The sequence below is a fragment of the Astatotilapia calliptera genome, chromosome 20 (genome assembly GCF_900246225.1).
Source record: "Astatotilapia calliptera chromosome 20, fAstCal1.2, whole genome shotgun sequence".
Classification (NCBI taxonomy): Eukaryota; Metazoa; Chordata; class Actinopteri; order Cichliformes; family Cichlidae; genus Astatotilapia; species Astatotilapia calliptera.
The window spans coordinates 12,024,162-12,048,102 of NC_039321.1; the positions used below are offsets into that span (position 1 = coordinate 12,024,162).

At 41.4% G+C, this 23,941-nt stretch overlaps 1 protein-coding gene across 1 annotated transcript; it reads right to left on the reverse strand.

Annotated features, from left to right (window-relative positions):
* Positions 1-2,085: 2,085 nt before the first annotated feature.
* On the reverse strand, positions 2,086-20,627 carry LOC113013104 (solute carrier family 2, facilitated glucose transporter member 1-like). Its single transcript, XM_026153722.1, has 10 exons — positions 20,461-20,627; positions 18,066-18,158; positions 14,872-15,032; positions 14,504-14,744; positions 12,730-12,892; positions 12,205-12,392; positions 11,739-11,843; positions 4,347-4,448; positions 3,751-3,954; positions 2,086-2,796 (listed from the first exon to the last, which is right to left on the reverse strand). The coding sequence occupies exons 1-10, from the start codon at positions 20,476-20,478 to the stop codon at positions 2,590-2,592; spliced, it is 1,482 nt and encodes a 493-aa protein (XP_026009507.1). The 5' UTR covers positions 20,479-20,627; the 3' UTR covers positions 2,086-2,589.
* Positions 20,628-23,941: the final 3,314 nt, after the last annotated feature.

Genomic DNA, 23,941 nt, shown 5'->3' on the forward strand with positions numbered 1-23,941 from the left:
ACAATAAAGTTTACTTTGACTTCAGCAGCGAGCAGGCGCACCGAGCAAATTATAAATCTGTATCATGATGTCTGGTGTGTTTGTGTTTGTTGGTTTGTTTTTATTTTGTTTACTTTGCGAGTTGGTTATTAGACGCTGCTCCAGCCAGTCAGAGAATCCCCCGCCGCCCCGCCCTCTCCTCCCTGTGCCGCAAGCAGCAGGCACCTCGCAAACGGAGGGCGCCCTTACTGCCAGCAAATGGGCAATAGAAAACCGATTGGTGCCTGTACCATTCCCAATATGTGCTGGCTGACGTCGGGGCAGCATGAGTACGAGCATTTTTTTATTTTTATTTTTTGCCGATGCCCGTGATGCCGCCCCCCACCACGATGCCGCTCCGGGCAACCGCCCGTGTCGCCCGTATCAAAAACTGCATACAGGTGACACACACTGAATGTAACGCTTTCAACAAATCCAAACAGACAAACCAACATCGCCCTTGCATGAGGATGCTGAGCATGATAGAAAAGGACAAAATAATTGGTTTTCGTTTGCCCACTTGCTGAGGAGTTGGGTAAAATGCAGACATACATACCCTGTGGTCATAATGTGAGATGAATGTGAATTGTACAGTCTACCCATTCCGGGTACTCCCAGTATTTCATTAACTGAACCTGTTCAACAAGTATGAGTGATGAGTGTTTCTAATCACCGTGTCCAGGCCCATCAAAAGAACTACAGGTCCCATCAGGTATACTTCTGCTGTGGTTGGCCCCCTGCCCCTAGAAGCTCTAAGGACCAGCAGGGGGAGCCGTGCAGCTCCAGAGAGCTCAGCTCTGCCTTGGAGCAGCATGTGAACCATGTAATTATACACGTAATGTTATATAAATGACAGTGACTTGACTTTGGTTAACACAAAAGGCCTATATTCAGGCATTTTCACAGTTCATGCTTGAGGTCTATTTGTTCACTTATAATAAAATAAACACATTTAAATGGGCCAAATATATTATTTGAATGTCTAAATATACGATATGGGTAAGATAATGTTGCTGAAAAAGATGTTTAATGTGTTTATGTAGATTAGTGGTCTCAGTAAATAGTTTCCTTCCCACACGCATTGATGTTTGCAGTGTTTTCTCTGACAACTGTAAAATACCTCTACAGCATGCTTGACTTTCACACTCAGTGTGTCCAACATGCTAACGTGTGTTAGCATGAGAATAGTGGTGTTTTCACTGTTATGTCTATTTTCTAGATAAAGGGAGCAATGTACTTAACATAGAGGAGAGAAACTGAAACACAAGTTTTGGTCCTGTAACGTTAGTATGGTATATTTAATGATATTATTTAAATATTTGAAAGCAGAACGGGAGGCAGAGTCTTAAGCTTTCAGCCCCCTCTTCTGTGGAACGAGCTTCCAGTTTGGATTCGGGAGACAGACACCCTGTCCCTGAACCCTGGTTCAGCTAAAGGTTTCTTCTAGTTTAAAGGAAGATTTTCTTTCCACTATTGCAAAGGTGCTTGAACAGAGGTGGCCATCTGGCTGTATTAATAAAGGGTCTTTACCTTAGGATACAAAATGGCTTGAGATCACTGTTGCTGTGATTTGGCACTGTATAAATAAGACTGAATTGGAAAATGAGTGATGGAGATCTAGCACTTCTATTTTTTGAATGTTTGATTAAAGTATTAATGTTTGGAATAGTTAGAGCTTTGTCATCATGGAGCTGAACAACATGTGTGTGGTTAGATTTAGGCACCAAAATAATTGGATAGGTTTCCCAGAGATTATAGTTGAGGGTAAAATCCATTTTTCAATATAAACCAAAGGCTAAGAAGACTAACTTCTTTTCAACAAGATTCTTCGTCTATGCTTTTTACTTGAATTGAAGGAAAAACATTTAAAAGCATTGGAGACTCTCCAAAGATATTCTGCAGGCAGAGTGGGAACATCGGGAGCGTACAGGGAGACGAAACACTAACATGCATTTGCAGTGAGGCCACACAATGCAGAAGTCAAGCTTCATGTATGTCACATCACATCCAGTGCCATTTTATAGGTATTAATTTAATAACTCAGAAAGACAAAAAAAATCAATTATTAAACTTTGTTAAGTTTCATTTTCTCTGTTTGACACACATGTAAACACATTTGTAGTTCTAACATATTACGTTTGACTAAAGTCTTAATTATTAAACAAAATCAAATGTATATAAAAAAGCACACAACCAAGATTTTCTGTCACCTATCAAACATGAAACAGTCCATCTAATGTTTTATATCATTAACTCCAAAACTGAAAGAGACGTGTGGGCAAAAAGAAAAAAAAGGTTCAAAACTCTATTTCCTGTAATAAATAAGGAGAGGGTTCTATATAGTGATTCCATATACTTAACCCGGCTTTTTTCTGTTACAAAATGACACTTGGTTCATTTTGAATGCCTACTGGGATGTCATTTTTACTAGTGACCAACAGTTTGCTGTGCTACAGATCAAGCCCATGGTAACTCTGTGTGAAAGCCCCTACACTGTGGATTACTGGCTCTAACATTAATGGATGAAATATCTAAAACATGGACAACAGTGGTCCCTACATGAACAAACTTTCAAAGATCAGGGTCATCCCCCCTCAGGGTGTTGAATTCTTCCGGAGCTGAGTACTTGTCAGATCCCTGACCTGCTGTCTGGCGGAAGCCCGCTGCAATCTCATCAAAAGTGCAGCCCTTAGTTTCTGGAACCTTGAAGTAGGTGAAGACGAAGAAGCCGAGCAGCAAGATGGTGAAGATGATGAAGACGTAGGGGCCACAGAGTTGCTGGATTAAAGGGAAAGGCTCAATTCTGTTGTTGTTGCAGACAACAAGCTAATAATTACATTATACATATATATATATATATACATGTGTATATATATATATATATATATATATATATATATATATATATATATACACACATGTATATATATATATATATATACATGTGTATATATATATATATATATATACACATGTATATATATATATATATACACACACATATATATATATATATACATGTGTATATATATATATATATATACATGTGTATATATATATATATATATATATATATATATATATATATATATATATATATATACACATGTATATATATATACATGTGTATATATATATGTATATATATATATATATATATATATACACATGTATATATACATGTATATATATATATATATATATGTATATATATGTATATATATATATATATATATATACACATGTATATATATATATATATATGTATATATATATATATGTGTGTATATATATATATATATATATATATATATATATATGTGTGTGTGTGTGTGTGTGTGTGTGTGTGTGTGTGTGTGTGTGTGTGTGTGTGTGTGTGTGTATGAATTGGAGCTATAGAAATTGAAATACAAATGGTCCGCAAGACACTCACAGAACAGGACTTTCCTAGACCGGTGCTGAGAGTGTATTGCTTGAATACCAAATTTATTTAAAAAAAAAAAATTGGCTCTTTGTCTTTTAAGGGCAGTCAATTCAAACTGAATTATGAATTCTGATTGGATCTTCTGTTGTTAGAGTGCATATTTACAGAGTTTTTATGTTCACCGGATTATACCTGTAGCCAACTGAATCTGTTGTTGTCTAATCCATGGAGCAAAAGCACTCAGTTGTACAACTGAAAATAGGAGCCCCAAAACAAACAAACAAAATTTTAAATAAAAGCTGTCTTACCTCAATGTACTGGAAGCACATCCCCACTAAGAAGTTGGCAGACCAATTGGAGAAACCAGCAACTGCAATGGCAGCAGGACGGGGCCCTTGGCTGAAGAGTTCAGCCACAATAAACCATGGGATGGGGCCAGGGCCAATTTCAAAAAAGGCTACAAAACTGAAGATGGCCACAATGCTAATGTAAGACATCCACTTTAGCTGGTCCTTAGAGCAAAGCATATCACAGAAAATGATCAGTTTCATGGTCTATTTTTTTTACATGGTCAGATTTTTATTACTCTTGATCTACAGCAGGGGTCCCCAATCCCAGTCCACGAGGGCCGGTGTCCCTGCAGGTTTTAGATCTCACCCTGGGTCAACACACCTGAATCACATGGTTAGTTAATTACCAGGCCTCTGGAGAACTTCAAGACATGTTGAGGAGGTAATTTAGCCTTTAAATCAGCTGTGATGGATCAGGGACACATCTAAAACCTGCAGGGACACCGGCCCTCGTGGTATGGGATTGGGGACCCCTGATCTACAGTAACATTGTAGCACTCCTACCCTTTAATTCAAAAGGCCTGCTTTCAGTAATGGTGACCACAAACACTTACCAACAATGCCATGGCCACGGTTAGAAAAACTGCTGAAACGGCCATTCCCATCAGACCAATGAGGTGAAGGGGTCTCCTGCCCATACGCTCCACCACAAACAACTACAAGACATACAGATGTTACAAAATGACAACATAAACCAAACATAATACCAGTATTCACAGTGGAGGCAATATCAATGGATCATAACTGTAATCCATTAATAAAAAATTTAATATTTAAAATGCCCAAAGGAAACCATCATAAAAACAGTAATATAATCATCTACTGTTCAACAGTACTTAAAAAATCCCCCAAAATATATGGAATAAAACTTAAAACTCATAAAACTCAGTGCAACATGATGTACCCACAACCCACGCAGCCAGTCCAGGCACTGGCAAAGATGGTAGCAGAGCTAGCCTCTATGCAGCAGAGCAGGTGGTGGTGAACCAGCACCAGCTTGAGATGCTACGTTCAGTCCAGTATTCTGTGTTGCTGAGAGGAATATATAGCGTTCTAGTAAGATGCCAAGGGGGTTCACGAGAGCCACAAGTGGACTTGGGCTTCATGCAAACCTTAATTCACCAAACCACAGATAGGACATGTCATGCCTGTGCTGCGCTCAGTGACTCGAGGTCATCGGACACTGACTCCAGCATATAATGACTCCATTATATGTTATAATGTTACACATTAAAAGCACAAGATTGTGCCAGAACTTCTGTGATGCCATATTTCATTTAATAAAATCAGATTTCCTTTCTCTTATTCATTGGGTAGTTTCACTTGGTGTTGGCTCTCTCTGCGACACAGTGTCACTTCCTGTTCCTGTTGCAATGCACAGTGGTGTTTTGTGTTGTTTATCTGTGTAGCCCATTTCATTGAAACTTTTAGATAACATCTTATTTCATATTATCCATCCATCAATCCATCCATCCATCCATCCATCCATCCATCCATTAATCTTCTTCCACTTATCCGGGGCTTGGTAGCGGGGCAGCAGCCTAAGTAGAGAAGCCCAGACCTCCCTCAACCCCAGCCACCTCCTCTAGCTTGTCCGGTGGAACACTAAGGCAGCGGTCCCCAACCCCCGGGCCTCAGACCGGTACCGGTCCGTGAGTCGTTTGGTACCGGGCCGCGAGAGTTGAGGCTCAGGTATGAAATGTATAGTTTTCAGGGTTTTTATCGGTTTTCAGCGTTATTTTGTTATCGTTTTTATCATTTACTCTGTTTTCCTGGGTCTTTTCACGTGTGTTATGAATAAATTTTCTTTTTTTTCGGTACCGGTACTAGTTTTATTTTGTTGTATTTATCCGCGACACCTTAAAGGCCGGTCCATGAAAATATTGTCGGGCATAAACCGGTCCGTGGCGCAAAAAAGGTTGGGGACCGCTGCACTAAGGTGTTCCCTGGCCAGCCGAGAGATATAATCTCTCCAGTGTGTCTTGGGTGTGCACCGGGTCCCGTCCCGGTGAGACATGCCTGGAACACCGCACCCAGGAGGCGCCCAGGAGCAATGTTCCCTCTAAGCTGCGCGCATGCATAATTGCGCACTGGTGGCACGGTCTCTGCGCACAGAAAATCTAACCTGAATTGAAATTAAAATTAATACTTTAACAATTCTGTTTTGCAGTGTTAGTCAGTGAGTGACTGGCTGCTCCAGTATGGGATTAGAACGATGTCACCTTATCCCATAGTCCAGCCAATTATGCGATTCACATACGTATATAGGCAGCTAATCAACTTCGTCTATGACAGCGTCCTTATGTGCCGACACCGGTGCTTTAGCTATAGCAAAGCGGCGTGGCTGATGTGGAGTGAAGCCACGTAAATGACAACGTGTACAACTATTGGAGATGTGAGCAGGACAGACAGAACAATTGACGGAAAATGTGTTGACTTTACCAGTTTTTAAATTGTGTTGATAGGCCACGTAAAACCAAAGATAAAAATATATGCAATGTTTGGTTTTCTTCCTGAATACTATCATTGTTTATATTTACTGCGGGAAGAAACGGTCAAAGCCAAATCCAAGAAAAACCCCCACCCTTTCCTATTGGTCGTAAAATGTACCATGTCGACCAATCAGAAAATGTTATGGCAACATGGCACATAGTTGTTTATGGAGGGGGAAGTTTTAGGAGTGACTGCGGTGTTTTGAGATGTGAGAGATTTGCGACATTTAGGGAAAATCTTGTGCAGTTAGTGTGTAGTGTAGTAAATAGTTTTGTTGTGTGTGTCAGAACAATACGGCGACTACTGAATGTTACAGGTGTTACAGGAGTGATACATCTCCTGTTGTCAGGCCTGCAGGTATCAGGCTTTTGATGTTCTCCTTTATCTCATAGTGGACAGAAATTATTTTTGGAGTGACACAAATAATTTGTGTGGCATCAAATTTGATGCAGAACAGCTGATTGTTCTGTAAATAGTTTAAAATGTTTATTTTAAAAAACGCCTTGGCTGCATCTTTAGGTAAACTGCTGCAAAAAACTTTGTTGTTTGCATAACTCAGTTACTTTTTTGAAGAAGTAACTATATAATTAATTGCCCAGCATTGCTCATTATATCTGTATCTATGAAGCGCCTTGAGGCGACGTTTGTTGTGATTTGGCGCTATATAAATAAAATTGAATTGAATTGAATATGCTGTATTTTGCAGACAGAGAGCTACAGGACTCTCTCCCAGACCACAGACTCATAATACAAGTCAGAGCTTTATAAAAAAAGAAAGAAAGAAAGAAAGAAAGAAAGAAAGAAAGAAAGAAAGAAAGAAAGAAAGAAAGAAAGAAAGAAAGTTTTGTTTTCAAAATTGGAGTTCAAGTTATTTTTACTTGTAATAGTGTTAACATACTACACAGGTCATGAACAAGATTTTTTTTAATTCTCATTGTAAGTGGACTAAAGCAGTTAATTAAAAGTAGTCTAACATAAATGTAAATGCTGTAATTTGATTATTTTAATAAACCATGTAACTTGGATGGATTCGATGCGGCGTGTCCACAGTGCACACGTCTAATGTTGCTCACAGTGGTCCAAGGGACCGCTCAGGGAGTTAGTTAAATTAGAGGAAACATTGCCCAGGAGGCATCCTTGTCAGATGCCTGAACCACCTCAACTGGCTTCTTTCAATGTGGAGGAGCAGCGGCTCTACTCTGGGCCCCTCTCTGGTGACTGAACTTCTCACCCTATCCCTAAGGGAGAAGTCAGCCACCCTTCAGAATAAGCTCATTTCCGCTGCTTGTATCCGCGATATCATTCTTTCGGTCACTACCCACAGCTCCTGACCATAGGTGAGGGTAGGGGCGTAGATCGACCGGTAAATTGAGGGCTTCGCTTTTATGCTCAGCTCTCTCTTCACCACAACAGACCGGTACAGCATCTGCATCACTGCAGCCGCAGCACCAATCCATCTGTTGATCTCCAGTTACCTTCTTCCCTTCTTAAAAATGGGGACCACCACCCCGGTCTGCAGTCCAGGGGTACTGCCCCTGACCTCTACACAACATTGCAGGGGCGTGTCAGCCAGGACAGCCCTACAACATTCAGAGCCTTCAGGAACTCAGGGCGGACCTCATGCACACCAGGGGCTCTGCCACTAAGGAGTTGTTTAACTGCCTCAGTGACCTCACCCCCCAAAATTGGCAGGTCACCTCCCTCATCCCCAGACTCTGCTTCCTCCTCGTAAGACATGTCAGTGGGATTGAGGAGGTCCTTCCACCGCCCAACAATTTTCGCAGTCGAAGTCAGTAGCGCTCCACCAGCACTATACGCAGTACCGCATACAGCCTCCTGAGTCGCCTGACAGTTTGCCAGGATCTCTTCGAGGCAGTCTGAAAGTCTTTTTCCATGGCCTCTTCGAACTCCTCCCACACCTGAGTATTTGCTTCAGCCACTGCCGGAGCCACATTCCACTTGTCCTATTGGGCTAGCCAAGTGGCTCCCTTCACCTCTGGTGTCCACCATTTGGTTCAGGGGTTACAACGACAGGCACCAACCACCTTGCGGCCACAGCTAGGGTTGCCAACCGTCCCTTAAAATACGGAATCGTCCCGTATTTAGAAACAAAAGTACACGTCCCGTATTGAGCTAATAAGGGACGCACTTTGTCCCGTAATACAGTGAGAATCAAAAGTAGTCTATAACTTTTAATGGAATTAACGCTTTGTTTGAAAACATAATTCCCAGCCCCTCTCCTGCTTTGTGACCAATGAGCTGACAGCACACTTATGACAATTCGAGTATGACAATTCAGATTACCGCTCATCTCATTGGTCGAGGAAAGGTCGCTTACGGAGAAAATACCGGAAGACAACAGATGACCACAACAAGAAGCATGGCCAACAGGGAAACAAACGCCGTCACTGCGGTGCAAGTCTCGGACGACAGTACACCTAAAGCTGGGCAGACACTGTGCGATTTTTTCAGTCGCGTTATTCAGCTCCTGCTCAAACTGCACGATTGACTCGCAGGGGTTAGAAGTTGGTAGGTCACGATGCAGGTCTCACACTATACCGCCCGATGCTCTGATGCGACCTGAGTGCTCACACTGTGCGTCCATAAAATTAAGGTTATAACAGAAAATCTGTCGCTTGCTCTCTGTCTCTCACTCACACAGACACACCACCACCATCAACTTTGCTAAATTGCTAATGAAAAACATGATCATGCAGCTGTGATTTAGCAGCGATGCAGATCCAACTATTTTCACGGTTGTTGTGGTCGTGATCATTTTGTGATGCCACATCGAAAAGGCTCGGATGAGCTTTCCAAAGTTCTACAAGTTGTGCCTCCATCGCTTGTGTCCAGATCACACGCTGCACAGCCGTGCTGCTCCATCTTTTTCACGGCGTTTACGTGTTTGCGCGCGAGCAGTGTGAGCGGCTCACGAGCGATTGATGATCGGGAGCTGGTCGTGAGGTGTTAATCACTTCTCGTTACCCCACGTATACTACACGATGAAGGCCAAAATCGGTCCGATCACTCAAAAATCGGCTCAAAATGGGCCTAAAACCGCACAGTGTGAGCCCAGCGTTAGAGCAGCAATGTTTGTTCCCCTCAGACAAAGGGAATAATGGGAAAAGGAAAACACCTGGCTGGAAAAAGTTAATATGGGCATGTGCAGTGAATATCAGCGCTATGTGGCCAGAAGTGTGATAATATAATTTATTTTGTGTAATAAACGACTGCAAGGATAGATGATTACAACAAATAGATGACTAATACATAAAAGTAATACATAGATGAATAATGATGATGAGTTAAGATGCGTAATCATGGGAACAAGCGGGTTTTCAAACGGGAGCAGCTGATTAGCATTAGAAAAGCTGAAATAATACCTCAGCTGAAGCCAATTGTACTAAATGCACTAAATGTGCACTGTTACAAGAATATTTTTCTTTCTATTGTTTTCTATTATTTTAAGTTAAGCAGGACAGTTCTTTTAAAGAAAGATTTACTTATATTCTCAAAAGTTAAGCATGACAGGCTTCTGTTTAAGAAAGAGACCTGTTTTACTGTGTTAATGTTGTCATTTTGAGCTAAAAATAAAAGGCTAAATGATCATTTGTTTCACATGTGTTCATATCACAAAGAATACACATCTACTTAAATCAAATTCAAGTCAAAGGGTTAAAAAAAATAATTTCACACACAAAAAAAGAGCTAGAAAATTCACCACACTGGGAAGGGTGAAGACAACTGGGTCGCCCGGCCCTGGCCACGAGGTGTCCCTTATTTATTTTTCAGGGAGTTGGCAACCCTAGCCACAGCACAGTTAGCACAGCCTGCTAGGCGTTCACAGCACACCCTCACTATACGTTTAGGTGCACCGGGTCTGTCCAGTGTTCTCCCCCGTCGTCTAATCCAACTCACCACCAGGTGGTGTTCAGTTGACAGATCAGCCCCTCTCTTTACCCGAGTGTCGAGAACATATGGCCGCAGCTCTGGTGATATGATTACAGAATCGATCATCAACCTGCAGCCTAGAGCGTCCTGGTGCCACGTGCACTTTGGACACTCTTATGTTTGAACATGGTGTTCGTTATGGCCAAACTGTGGTTTGCACAGAAGTGCAATAACAAAACATCACTTGGGTTCAGATCACGCCCCTCCAGTTCTCGCTGTCGTTACCCACGTGAGCATTGAAGTCCCCCATTAGGACAACAGGCGGAGCATCTTCCAGCACCCCACCCAGGGACTCTAAAAAGGCTGGGTACTCTGAGCTGCCACTCAGCGCATAAGCGCAGATGACAGTCAGGACCTGTTCCCCGACCCAAAGGTGCAGGGAACAAACCCTCTCATCCACCGGGAGGAACCCCAACATACAGGCAGTAAGCCAAGGAGATATTAAAATACCAGGGGACTGGTTCCAGAGCCCAAGCCATGCGTTGAGGTGAGCCTGACTATATCTAGCCAGGAACATTCAACCTCACGGACTAACTCAGGCTCCTTCCCCACCAGAGAGGTGACATTCCATGTCCCAAATGCCAGTCTTGGATCAGTCCACCAGGGCCTCCACTCCTGGCCGCTGCCCACCACGCACACGACCCCCTATGGCGCCTCCTGCGGGTGGTGGACTTGCAGGAGGATGGCGCCTTTAAATAACATGTATTTTTATTATTATTGTTATTATTATAGTTTAATCTTCATGTGCCTTATTCAAAGCACACTCTCTGTTGAATCTATCTAATATTCACAGTATTCATTCACTGTGACTTTAGGGATTTGTCAGCTTAGCTTAGTTCATAACCAACTAGCTAGCTGCACTTTCCTGCTCAGTGTGTTACATGTTTAGGTACTCAGCCTTCCTTAGTATAAATGATACATTTAATAAATGTAGCCAGTTTACAGCTCTGGAGGCTAAAAAGAACACCGCGGTATACCAAAATCTTTTCTCTTCCTTAATCATTTTTCCCAGCTATCCACCTGGTATTGGTTTAGGTCTTCCACGAGAATTCCTTCCTCCTGTGTGTTTTTCCAACATTGCTCAGTATTAGCTCTTCATGGGTCTGCTCTTGTACTATTGTTCCCATGCAGCTGGGACTGTACCCTGGATAGGTCTTTGGAGGACAGGCTATTTATTCTTTTGACCTCTGGTATTTTGTTTGGCAGTTTATAGATCCTCAGTTATGTACAGTTATGTATCTTATTCATACAGGACCTGTTTTCTAATGATACTGTTGCACACCTCTGTTAGCCGCCTACCCTCCGACCGAGATTCTCTCATTCTGGAATATAAAATTCCCCTCTCGTCCCTGTAGGCAGTCTATCCTTAAGGCCTGGGTCCTCTACCAGAGGCCTGGGAGCTTGTGCAGTATTTTAGCTGTTCCTAGGATATATATAGGATTTATATATGTATATATACATAGAGCTTATTTTTTGTTTCAACTTGTTCTTTTGCAACTTACAGAAACAACTGTGAATGCAGTGTTGACCACTCCTGTGCCGATAGTTGCATAGACAGGCTGGGACACGCCTGCTCGCTCAAAGATCATAGTTGAGTAGTAGAACACCTACAGAAGATGACAGACACAAGACACAGGTGCGATACTTGAACTTTATATCTTTCTGTGCATGAATTTCTTCTCTACACCTTCCACTTCAACTCGAATGCACTGTTAATGAATAATGATTTCAAGAACACGAGTTATGACTAATCATTTTAGTAGTAGTAGTAGTACAGTAGTAGTAGCAGTAGTTCATGTTACTAAATAGGATCTCATTACTTAATGGTCGTTAAAGTTATTGTTTAGGTCATTTGTAATCTATGTAGCTTAAGAGATGTAAAACATTTTATCTTATACCCTTTGTTTTATACTCGATGGCATTCACTACAATAGAATGCACAAGTTCTCTTTTGCTCATTTGACTTACAGCATTGATACCAGACAGTTGCTGTGACAGCTGCAGCATGATGGCAACAAAGATGGGCTGGCGGTACACGGGGGAGCGGAAAAGTTCAGGGATGGTCACCTTCTTTTCCTTCATCATCTGCTGGCTCTCCTCCTTCATCTCCTCCATTTCCTCACTCACGTCATCAGTACCCCGTAGTTTAATTAGGACTGGAAGAAAGTAGTTATTTCTATGATGTTATGTTACAACTGTCTAGCAGTATATTAGATGGTTTTGGCAGAAATTGTGTGGATAAAAGAAGATTTATTTGTGTAACTTGAGATATAGGTGTTGTTTACAATGAGTCTCTATTGTGTATTTGAGTGTCTATGTGTGTATTCTTCTGTGTTTATTCTAATGAATAGCAATTTTTAGTTTTAGACATTGGGAGTCAGGACATTTGAGAACATGCCTGCCTCTTTGTACTGTAATCTATAATCCCCAAATGTTCCTGTTTGATTGCATTTGATTTTTTCGTCGTCTCTCATGACAGTGTGTTCATCTTACCGCCGCGGGCTTTGTTCTCCTCGTTGCAGTTGATGAGGAGGTATCGGGGGCTCTCAGGACAGAGAGGCAACAGGACACATTGCAGCACAGATGGTAGCAGAGTAAAACCCAGTAGGAGGGGCCATAGGGATGCATTCCCCATGATGGATTCAAGCCCAAAAATCTAAACAATGTATACAATAGACTCCTTATTTGAAAGCCCCTTTCAGACTTGGAATATACACAACAGTAAATTAGTAACGACATCAAATGCTTGAAGTGTCAGCATTTATATATTTTTTAAAAATTAAATTCCCCTCTCGTCCCTGCGGGCGGTCTATCCTTCAAACTCGGGTCCTCTACGAGAGGCTGGGGAGCTTGAGGGTCCTGCACAGTATCTTAGCTGTTTCTGGGTCTGTGCTCTTCTGGATAGAGATCTCCAGTGTTGTTCCTGGGATCTGCTGGAGCCACTCGCCGAGCTCGGGAGTGACTGCATGTAGTGCTCTGATTACCACTGGGACCACATCTTCTCCAGCTCTTCTCTGAGCCCTTGGTACTTCTCAAGCTTCTTGTGTTCCTTCTTCTTAATCTTGCTGTCATTTGGTATCTCTACGTCTATCACTACAGCTGTCTTCTTCTGCTTGTCCACTGAGTTCCTGATGAAGGCTTTTAGGGTCCTGTTGATCTTGTATAGTTCCAGGATCCAGGTATGGGGCATCGAGTCATAGGGCTTCTTGTAATCAATCCTGGCAGTGCATAGGTTGGTCAGTCTTGCAGTCTTGGCTGACTGCTCGGTCTACCAGTAGCTGGTATTTTGTGCCTCTGGTATTCTTACCAATTCCTTTCTCTGCCCTGCTAATGTATTGACCCATGTGCCTATCCAGCTTAGCCACTATGATGCCTGACAAGAACCCCCATGTGGTACTGAGGCAGATTATTGGCTGGTAATTGGATGGGACTGGTTTCTTCTGGGGGTATTTGAGGATCAGGACTGTCCGGCCTTCGGTTAGCCATTCTGGGTGTCTCTCATCCACTAGCAGCTGGTTCATTTCTGCAGCCAGACGCTTGTGGAGTGCAGTCAGCTTCTTCAGCCAGTAGGCGCGAACTATGTCGGTGCTGTCTGACTCTTCATATTGGAGAATCTTGGGTGTCTGCCAGTGTGATGGTTACTGGACCCTGTTCAGGGAGGTTGCTGTGGTCTTCTCTTAGATCCACTAGCCACTGAGCATTGCTGCTATGTGTTGCGTCCTTCTCCCATATGCTCTTCCAGTATTGTCCCATCTCCAACCTTGGTGGTGCTGTTCTACTGTTTACCTGGAAGTTACTAAAATTATCTACAGTATAGTTGTGTCTTATCCTGTAGAAACTGCAGTGTTGTCAATGCGTTGCCAGGCCTTCACTGCAGCTGCCTTGTTTGTTGGCATCTGTGCCTTCATTTTGTCTTCATTAACTAGAAAGCACAATCTATTGGATTGAAATCAGGTGACTCTCTTGGTCATAGCGAATACAGTTTCTTTGCCTTGAATAACACTTGGGTGGCTTTTGCGGTCTACACTGCGAAACAATGCACGTGGATAATGAATATTTTTACAGCATTTAGCTGAATGTGAGCAGAGTATAGCCCTGTAACACTGGACTCTCCTGTGGTGGTGTGCAGAGTGTACAGAGGCAAAAATCACAAAAAATATGTCATTATCTAGGAACTTATGAAAGTGATTATACGCATTATTAATCAACTGTTACTCAAACTGGTAAATGGTGGGAGTATTTGTGGTTAAAAATGTAAGGCTCTCACCTGTGCCATGAGAATGCCGATCACTACACCAAGCTGATGCAGCGTTCCTAATGCTCCCCGGAGAGATGTGGGTGAGATTTCCTCAATGTACATGGGCACAAAACCAGTGGACAGGCCAGAATAGACACCCACAATTAAACGTCCAATAACGAGCATCTCAAAGGAAGCAGCCAATTTGGAGAATCCCATAAATATTGCAGAAATGAATGCAAGCACATTGGCCATGAGCATGGAGTTCCTCCTTTAAAAAATAATTTACCATAAATGCTCTTTAATAAGAAAACTTTAAAAAAAATTTAATTTTTAAATTTAATTTAAAAAAAAATATGGATGTATATAGATCTTGTTAGCAACGGAGAGAGTCATACCTGCCAAAGCGGTTAACAAAGAGACCGACAGAAAAGGAGCCAAACATCCCTCCCACAGAGAAGATGGCCACAGAGAGAGACCACAGAGCTGTTAGAGTGGTCTGAGGGATGGGCTCTGAAAACCTGCTGCTCCATGTCTCATTGTAGAAGCTCTCAATGATCTAAAACATAAAACAGTACGCAGTAACAGTCTTATTGTAAGACACATAAAGACAGATTAAAGTGAAGTAGCTCTTATGTACACAACAGCACTTTAATCCCAACTTTTGCTTAGTGACCCTTGGTGATTTAATACTTTACGCTCAGGGTGAAATACGAAGACAAATATTGGATACACTGCGTTGTCATTTAATTTCCAGAGTCTAATATTTCCAACTCTTTCAGACTTCATGACTTGGGTGGTCTTTAACTTTCTCTCCAGAACTTTCATCAACAGGTCATATGTAAGAGTAATACAGTCAGTCATTATCCTTCTGATACCATTCTAACTTGGTGAACATGATACCTCATGCGCATGTATGTAGCTACATTCATGTCACGGCCTGCAAAGGCAGACCGTGTGGAGTGTGTGAGGAGGACTAGGTGCAGACGCAGACGAGGAGCCAAAACTAAACTTGAACAAAAAGCGAGCCTTTATTTTGGGGTTGAAACTCACAAACATAAAACACAACAAACAAAATGAGGGAAAATCTAAACACACACTGGGAAAACCATGACTTTTACTATGACTGAAACAAGATAATGACTATGAGAACTGTGACATGATGGAGGTAACGCAGAATACAGATACAGAACAAAGGAAGACAGAGGACTTAAACACACACATAAGGTTATTAGGGGAAATGGAGGCACATGGAAAAACAGCTGACAAGAATGAACCTAATGATGCCACAGTGGAAGTGAAACTAAAACAATGAACATGGACCCCAAGACCCCCTCAAAGTAAAACAGGAACCATAAAAAGACGCAGACATGACATGACAGATTAGATACACTAACCAATAAGGGAGACTAAAACACAGGGGTGAGCCACAAGGGGAACCTGATAAACCATGAACTGTAACCTAGGTGTGGCAGAATTTAGCTAGATAAGCTGAAATGAAGAACACAAATGAATAACAAAATACAAAGAAACTCACAAACACTGGGACCCAGTGACAATTTAAAGATGATTTTTCTTCAGCCTTAACCTCCTAAGACCCAAAGTCTTCCACAGCATGCATTTTTAATTTCTTTTTGATATTTGGGCATATTGGGGCCCGATAAATGTAAAAACAAAGAATTACCAGATTTTTTTTTTTTTTACCTGATTTTTGTTTCTAAGAAAAATGAGAGCCACAAATGAGGATATTCGTTTAAAATTTCGATAGAACAGTGGCAGTATAATGTCCTTGCAAGTGGATATCAGGCCATTGTAGAGCAAAATTGAGTATTTTGGTCTAAATAACCCAAAATGTGATGTCCAAATATGTGGACGCAGGGTTCTAGGAGGTTAAAGCAGTTCTGGCTAAATGTCAGGTAACTCAGGAGGGGTGCTCTACTCACACTGTATAGTATAGGCACCGCGGACTTCAACCGAGGATCAGTGGTACAGTAAAATCAGTGGTATGGAAGGAATACTTCTTCTTCTTCATTTAATCCTTAGTTATATTTATTATCTGTCTTTCTTGCACAGTTGTAGAATTCTTCCTGTTAAAAAGCGTTTTTCCTTCCCACTGTTGCCAAGTGCTTGCTCAAAGTGGGTTTACTGACCATTGCAGTTTTCTCTGTATTAATGTAGGGTCTTCACCTTACAATATGAAGCACCTTGGGGCAACTGTTGTGTTTTGGTGCTATATGATTGGGATTGAATTCAGTCTGACTTGTTTACAGTGAGTCTTTGTCACCACTTTGTTCAGAATTTTTATGGGTAGAATTTGTAGGTGGAGCCAAGTGGCAGCAGGCTTCTACTTTGGTAGACGCCTTCTACAGGATCTTGTGGCTGCTTTTTGTAGATGACATGGTTCTCTTGCCTTAACCAGGTGGTGGCTTGAAGCAGCGGGAAAGAGAATCAGCACCTCCAAATGTGACTCCATGGTTCTCAGCAGGAAAAGGGTAGAATGCCCACTCAGGGTCGGGAAGTTGTTGGCTCATGTGGAGAAGTTTAAGTATTTCTGGTTCTTGGTCACATGTAAGGGGGGAGGTAATGAGATTCCACACCACTGCAGATTTGAGTGCTTTACTGGTCTGTTGAGATGAAGAGCGCTGAGTAAAGCTGTCAATTTACCGGTCACTCTATGTCCCTACTCTCACTGATGGCATCAAGCTCTGGGTAATGACCGATAGAATCGGATTGCAGATACACACAGTAAAAATTAGTTTTCTGAAATCAGCGTTAGAGATAAGGTGAGAAGTTCAGTCATTCAGGAGAGACCCAGAGTGTAACATGGTACACTAATGTGCCTGTTTTAATTCATCTCCATATTATTGTGTGAAGTTGCACTGGGTTGGGAGTGTGTGTGTGTGTGTGTGTGTGTGTGTGTCACATTTCTGGTGAGCCAATGGCTGTAATGTGGTTGGACTACTAGGCAGGTGTAATTGATTGCACTGATACACTGGTCTACTTATAGCCCACACTACAAACACTGCTGTGTTATTTTGTCTCTCTGTGCAGGTATGTAATGTGATGAAACCGGATATATTTGGGATGGATGGGTTTTGTGCTATGAATTATATAGTGGAGGTGTTATTTTGTCTCTCTGTGCAGGCCAGGGCCTATGATATGCCACAGCTTAAAGGCAGCAGAGTTGCAGAGGCTGGAGTGACCACTGGCTATCTACTTGCAGGGTGGTGGGTCTCAGAGGACAACTGCTAACCCTGCTGAAGTCATCGTGTGGAGTGCAACTGGCATTGTGATTTCATAAAAATGTTCTTTTAAGTCATCGGAGCTTTTCACTATGTGTTAACAGCATTTAACACTGACGCGTTTGTTTGAGATGGGAATGTTTAAGCCACATAAATTAATACATGTGAAAACAGTAAATATACCACATGGATTCAGCTTCAAAACCTTAACTGAAAAAAAAAAAGAGTTGATCTTCATCAGTGAAACTAACTACTGTATCGCTATTCTAATTCCATTTGTTCTCACACATTTTCAAATATGTATATTTTTTCCTCCTTTACATTCTTCATTCAGACAATGAAACTCTCACATTTTGAGGAGCATTGATGACGCCAGTATTGTAGCCAAACTGAAGCGAGCCAATCACAGCTGTCCCTACTGTGATCATCAGCTGGGGCGTCACCTATTGTTATAAGACAGAAAGAGAAGATTGATAATTACTGTTGGAAGAGGAAAAATCCCTTTTTAATCATGTTACAACCCTCCTAAAACTGTGTGTGGGTAAAAAGATCAAATTTGGAGCTCTCTTGAAGCAATTTTTTATTCTATTAACTTTATCACTTGATAACATTCATTTCTCTCGATCATTTTGATTCATGCAAAAGTTACATTTTCTTTTGATATTTTGTAGTTATGTAGCACTTTATTTCTCTAGCTGCAAAACTCGTTCATGCATCAGCACAGCATTTTCAATATATGCCTTTGCTTTGTCTACGATTCACACACTCACTGATGGATGGATTGTGGAAACATGGTGTACAGTATCTTGCCCAGGAGCAAGGGATCAAAGCATCAATCTTCCATTTAGAAGAAAACCTGCACTACCTTGACTGGTTAAGTCAGGTTTTACCAGGCTGCTACTCGTTTTCCCGTACTCTCTTGGAAACAGAAATCAGCAACAGCTGATTGCTCTGACTGTTGTGGTACCCAGAATGAGGATCGTAATCCTGGAGGAACTTCATAGCAAACAATGAGATTTCAATCGAGCTGTTTCAGCAAGCATCATCAGGAATGTGAGGTGTATATTTAACAAAATGGACAAACTTAGTGAGCTGATCAAACCCCAGAGAGCACATCAGAGTGACAGAAGTGTTTCATGGAGGACTGAAGTATTGCAGTTAGATGCTGACACTCAGACATGGCTTCAAGACTTTTTAGGTGAACAAAGAGGTTATTTTGGATTATTAGAAGAAATGCAGAAGAATTGCACTGTAGTTCTAATTGAAATATTGTGTAAACTTTGAATGGATGGATGCAGGATGTTTATCGTTGATGGATTAATCCCTGATGCATCGATTGGCATGTGTAAATATATCTATTGATCTGGTTAGTTAAGTAGCAGAGGGGGTGGTTAATCAGGTTCAGCTACTTTGGTGTTAATGAAATTAACAACAGGTGCACTAGAGGGGCAGCACTGAGACAACTCCCAAAATATGAATACATCTGTCCCTCTTCATATTCTCTGACTATTTTTGATTAGTTTTACATTTGCCTAGGGTCAGTGCAACCACTGGTAGCATGAGGAAACCTGGACCCCACAGAGGTTGAACAGGCAGTTCACCTCCTCCAGGATGGTACAAACAAGGCAAACAAGGTTTGCTGTGTCTCCCTGAACAGACTCAAGAGCATACAGGGGAGCTGGACATGTTCATAGAAGGTAAAAACCCATCAGCAGTACTGGTATCTGCCTCTTTCTGCAAGCAGGAACTGGGTGAGTGCTGCCATAGTCCTACAAAATGACCACCAGAAGGCCAGTAATGTCTCCCACCAACCAGTGACTTCAGTGGTGCCCTGTTCTTTTCACTTTGATTTGTTTTCACTGATCTCATCCATCTGTAGGCTGATACTTTTACCTTCCATTTAACAATATGACATCCTGTGTTTCTTGACTTGTTTTCAAAGTGTTATCAGTGTAGATGAAAGCATTGTATCATTGTGTATGTGACAGGGTGAAGGAAAGAAATTAATAATAATAGTAATTATAATAAAGTTTGTTTTATATAGTTTATATTTATTTGTGTGCTTGCTCTTTCATTTGCAGGGCTATAGCTTCTAAGCTAACTATTATTATAGCTAAGCCTGTAATAAAATTAAAGTCTAATCCCTGTCATGTCAGGAGTGCTGCTTCTGCTGTACAGTCAAATACATCAGCATATATAGTACGAATGTACACAGATCCTATGATGTGTAACACAACTTTACACAAGATTGCATGGCATGCTGTATAAAAGTACTTAAATCCTTAAACGCAGACCATCTTAAAAAACTACTAATCCACATATTAATGCATCAATTTTACTTCTTTACTGACAGTTTAAGACTGATCAAACTTTATTATTTTACATAAATTTTGAATCACTTGTTGTAAAACAGTGTTTATGCAAAACATTTGTAAGACAAAGACTAAATTTATCTTCTGTTGCTACTATCTCACGGTGTAATAAGAAAATGGAAGCACTGCTTACAGCTGTAAGAAAAGGAGTAGAAGTCCTGACTGTGCTGCTGAATTTAGGTCAAACACACCATTAAAACATCCTAATTTTTATATCTGAAGTTATTGTTTCACTCACTATGACATGGTGTCTGCTGTGAAAACGTGCTGCCACATAATGGATTAAACACTGGAGCCTTTTAATTGTATTCCTGACCTATTTCTTTTTTCAACAAACAAAATCTTCATCCTGTATGAATCAAGCAGCAGTTACCTTGCCACTGCACTCCATGGCAGCCCACAAAATCCAAAATCCGGATTGTCAGTAATCAGTCAGGTAATTTACTATCTACAATAAAACAGTGCTCATGATGTTGCCTGCTAGACTTGAGTCCTAAATCAGTGTAAACAAATCTTTTTCAGTTCCTTCCTCCATTCACCTGCAGCAGTAAGCAGCTTAGTGACGTCAGCACTAAGTGGATCTTAATGAGCTGCTGAGGTCCCAGCAAAGCAGCACTATCATGATGTTGACATCCTAGGGCTGAAGTCTCAGAGCTGTAATACATTCACTGACTGATTTAGTCTTAGATGCATTTAATAAGTTAAAAAATGAAATTATTCACACATTTTTTTCAATGTACATCTTCTTATAGATGATTAAAAAAATGTAAATACAAATTAAATTTTAAAAAAAAAAACCCTAGTGGGGGTTGTCTCTTAAGAGGATTGTTGGCCCACTATTAATCACGAGCCTCGTCACTTGAGCCAAGGAGTGAAAAAGGCGTCTGTAATGATCACCTGAGGTTTCAGGTGAAAACACTGTGAGACCTTGCCTCACCCTGTCATGTGACCTATTAAGGTCAAAACTACACTGTAAGTGGCAGACAGCTGGTGTGGTCAGCCGCCGCGCTGTTCAATGATGGACACTCACAGTGGACACAGAGGAACTCTTTTACTCTTCCATCTGTCTTTTATCTAATTTAGTGAACAGTTCAGATAAAATAGTTACACGTAGATGCTGAAAATGACAGCCTCAGTGTTGAACATACTGTGACTCACTTGGCCTCTCTCAAAGTGTAAATTAGCCCACCCACCTCTCCGATCACACTCTGGCTCTCGTTCTGATAGAAACTGAATATTTAACAGTGTTTCCTGAAAACCGTCTTTTGCATAATCACTTCTTAATAACTTTAAATTTACAATAATGAATTACACTGCAGCGGGGAATACATTATAGGAGATGTCTTTTTGAAAGTGCTGTAACTGAGTGTATGGATGTAATCCCTCCAGTGTTATCTTCTTCATGTGCCAACACAGTGCAGAGCAGCCACCTCAACTCTGCTCTCACAGAGGTCAGCTGTTGTGTTATTAGTGTTACATACATCTGGATACTAACAAAGAAATCCACAAATCACAAGTACTGGTGTAACTCGTAAATACATATCTTGAAAAAGATAAGATGGGAATAACCCCGGCTTTGTTTTCAGAGCTTTAGCCAGGCTGACAAATACAGAGGGCCATGTGTGCCAAAATGAATTAAATAAATACATCATGAAGTATTAATTAAATATGGCATCAATTAAAGTATATATAAATAATTAAATAAATATCAGTTAATTTTATTATTAAACATTCAATTAATTATTAATTCATATTAATGAATATTTTCTAGTCTAGAAATTAATGATCTAATCTTCTGGTCAGTCTAACAAGACAGACTCCATGTGTAAAACTGCTCCAACGTTTTTGGAGATGTTCGTTCCCGCTAACATTCAGCTCAGTTTTCAAAACTGCTGCTCCTCACTTCTCAGTGGAGGTAAAACCCAAGGTTTAGCATTTTAACACCTGATTTGTGTGTTTTTTGTTCAATGAGCAGTATGACCTGAGACTAAACCACAGTATCACTCCATCACACGGCAAACACCCCCTATCTTATGGATGTGTAACCCTGTGAAAACGCTTCCTGTTCAATAAAATAGGGCTGGAAGTGAATTTAGTTTCTTATGAAACTATCTTTTCTTATTGGACAAACCTGTTGAGATTAGAACTTTATAGATTTGGCACCTTAAAATCTTTTCAATCATTGTCACACGGATCGAGGGCATCTGTCTCAAAGTGACATCTGTCATAGTCCTGGTCATCTGCAGCAGTCACCCTGGATGTATTTAGGACCTCCTCAGACGTTCGCCAGGTCGTCAGATGTTCTGTACTGCTAAATCGGCCTCTATGCTTGCTTTAAACTCCTCGTAACTTTCTGTGCTAAGTGTTTTGCTCCTTGTGTCTCCTGTCACCGGTGCTTTGGATCACTCCCCACGCTAACCTGTTACTTCCTCAGATTGTCTGAAGCTGGTCTGCTATCTGCTACTACTCACCTGCTGCCTATCCACTGCTCACTGGAAATCCAAAAAGGATCGGAAAGATCACCTACCTGCCCTACCTTCACTCTGAACACAATGGGGTGATGCAGGTGAGACTTTGGAAAGAACGCTTCATGTCTCTTTGAAACCAAAACAATACAATTTGACAGCTTGTGCAGCTATTTGAAGAGCTTGGGAAGCAGGAGTGCTGTTTTGCTGTAAAGGCAGCCATCACAACACTGTCAAATGCAAAAAACACAAAGGTGCTGAAACCCTTAAACACTGTTGTTGTCGTTATTTTCTTTCTAAGAAGAACCATGGTCGAATGACCGATGTCACGAACTAGTCTCCAGTCCTTGACATTGTCCGTGTCTGGGTCTCGTCTGAGTATTATTCTCCAGCTTGTGATTAAAAACATGGATATGAAACACCATGATGCAAACAGCTTATTATTTATTATTATTTGACTCTGCTTCTGCTCTGCTCATGCCAAACTGCTTTAATAAAATATCCTGTAATATCCACCAAAGTCTAAATTGTAGACATTCTCCTTTTAATCATTTGTGAAACAGCAAACCCTGAATATTCATCCTCAGTTTAAATAGCTCCTACAGGTTACTGGAGCCTTTTAAAAGTTACAGAACCTCAGGGCCTGCTGTTCAGGCCACTAAACTGGGCCCAGTTAATTACCAAGTGAACAGGTGTTACTGGCTTTTTCTTTTCTTAACAGACGAGTCAGGGTAGACGACTGGACAACAGAGGTAGTAAATGTTGGGCTCCATCAGGCTCTATACTACTTACTGTTCAAGTCCCACAGGATCGCAGACACACTCATCCCCCTGCCTTTCCAAACGCCTTCGATGCTTGCTCCCTCTTGGGGAACACGGCGGGTCTGAGCCCGCGCTGGAATGGTAGCGCTGGGCAGGATGGCTGCTGCGTTGCTTCGAACTATTCCTCACCCCCTACCCAACCCTGTGGCTTGTCACGTCTTCCATAATGTTGTGCTGTGGACATTCATGTGCTTCTTTTTGTGCAGAGGAGTTTTTTTGTTTCCTGTTCTCATGCTCCTCTGGAGTTTCCTCTTGTACTTTCCCATTGTAGTGTATATTTCAGTGTTTTTTTCTGTAACGCTACCGATCTCCGACCTGTAACCCCATGTGATATGTGTTGTGTGTGTGTGTATGTGTGGGGGGGGGGGGTCCCATTTCACTGCAGGGCAACCTGCATGTGGCGAATAAAGTCTTGATTGATCAGAGGTTGGGACTTTTTAAACAGAGCCGTCCTGTGTTGGGGGAACACTACAGGCGTAATTTATTATCAGCTCTGATGTTCTGTAGCACTCAAGCTCGCAACCTTTATTACAGTGTTTATATTACAAAGCCTCAGAATATCAGGCTG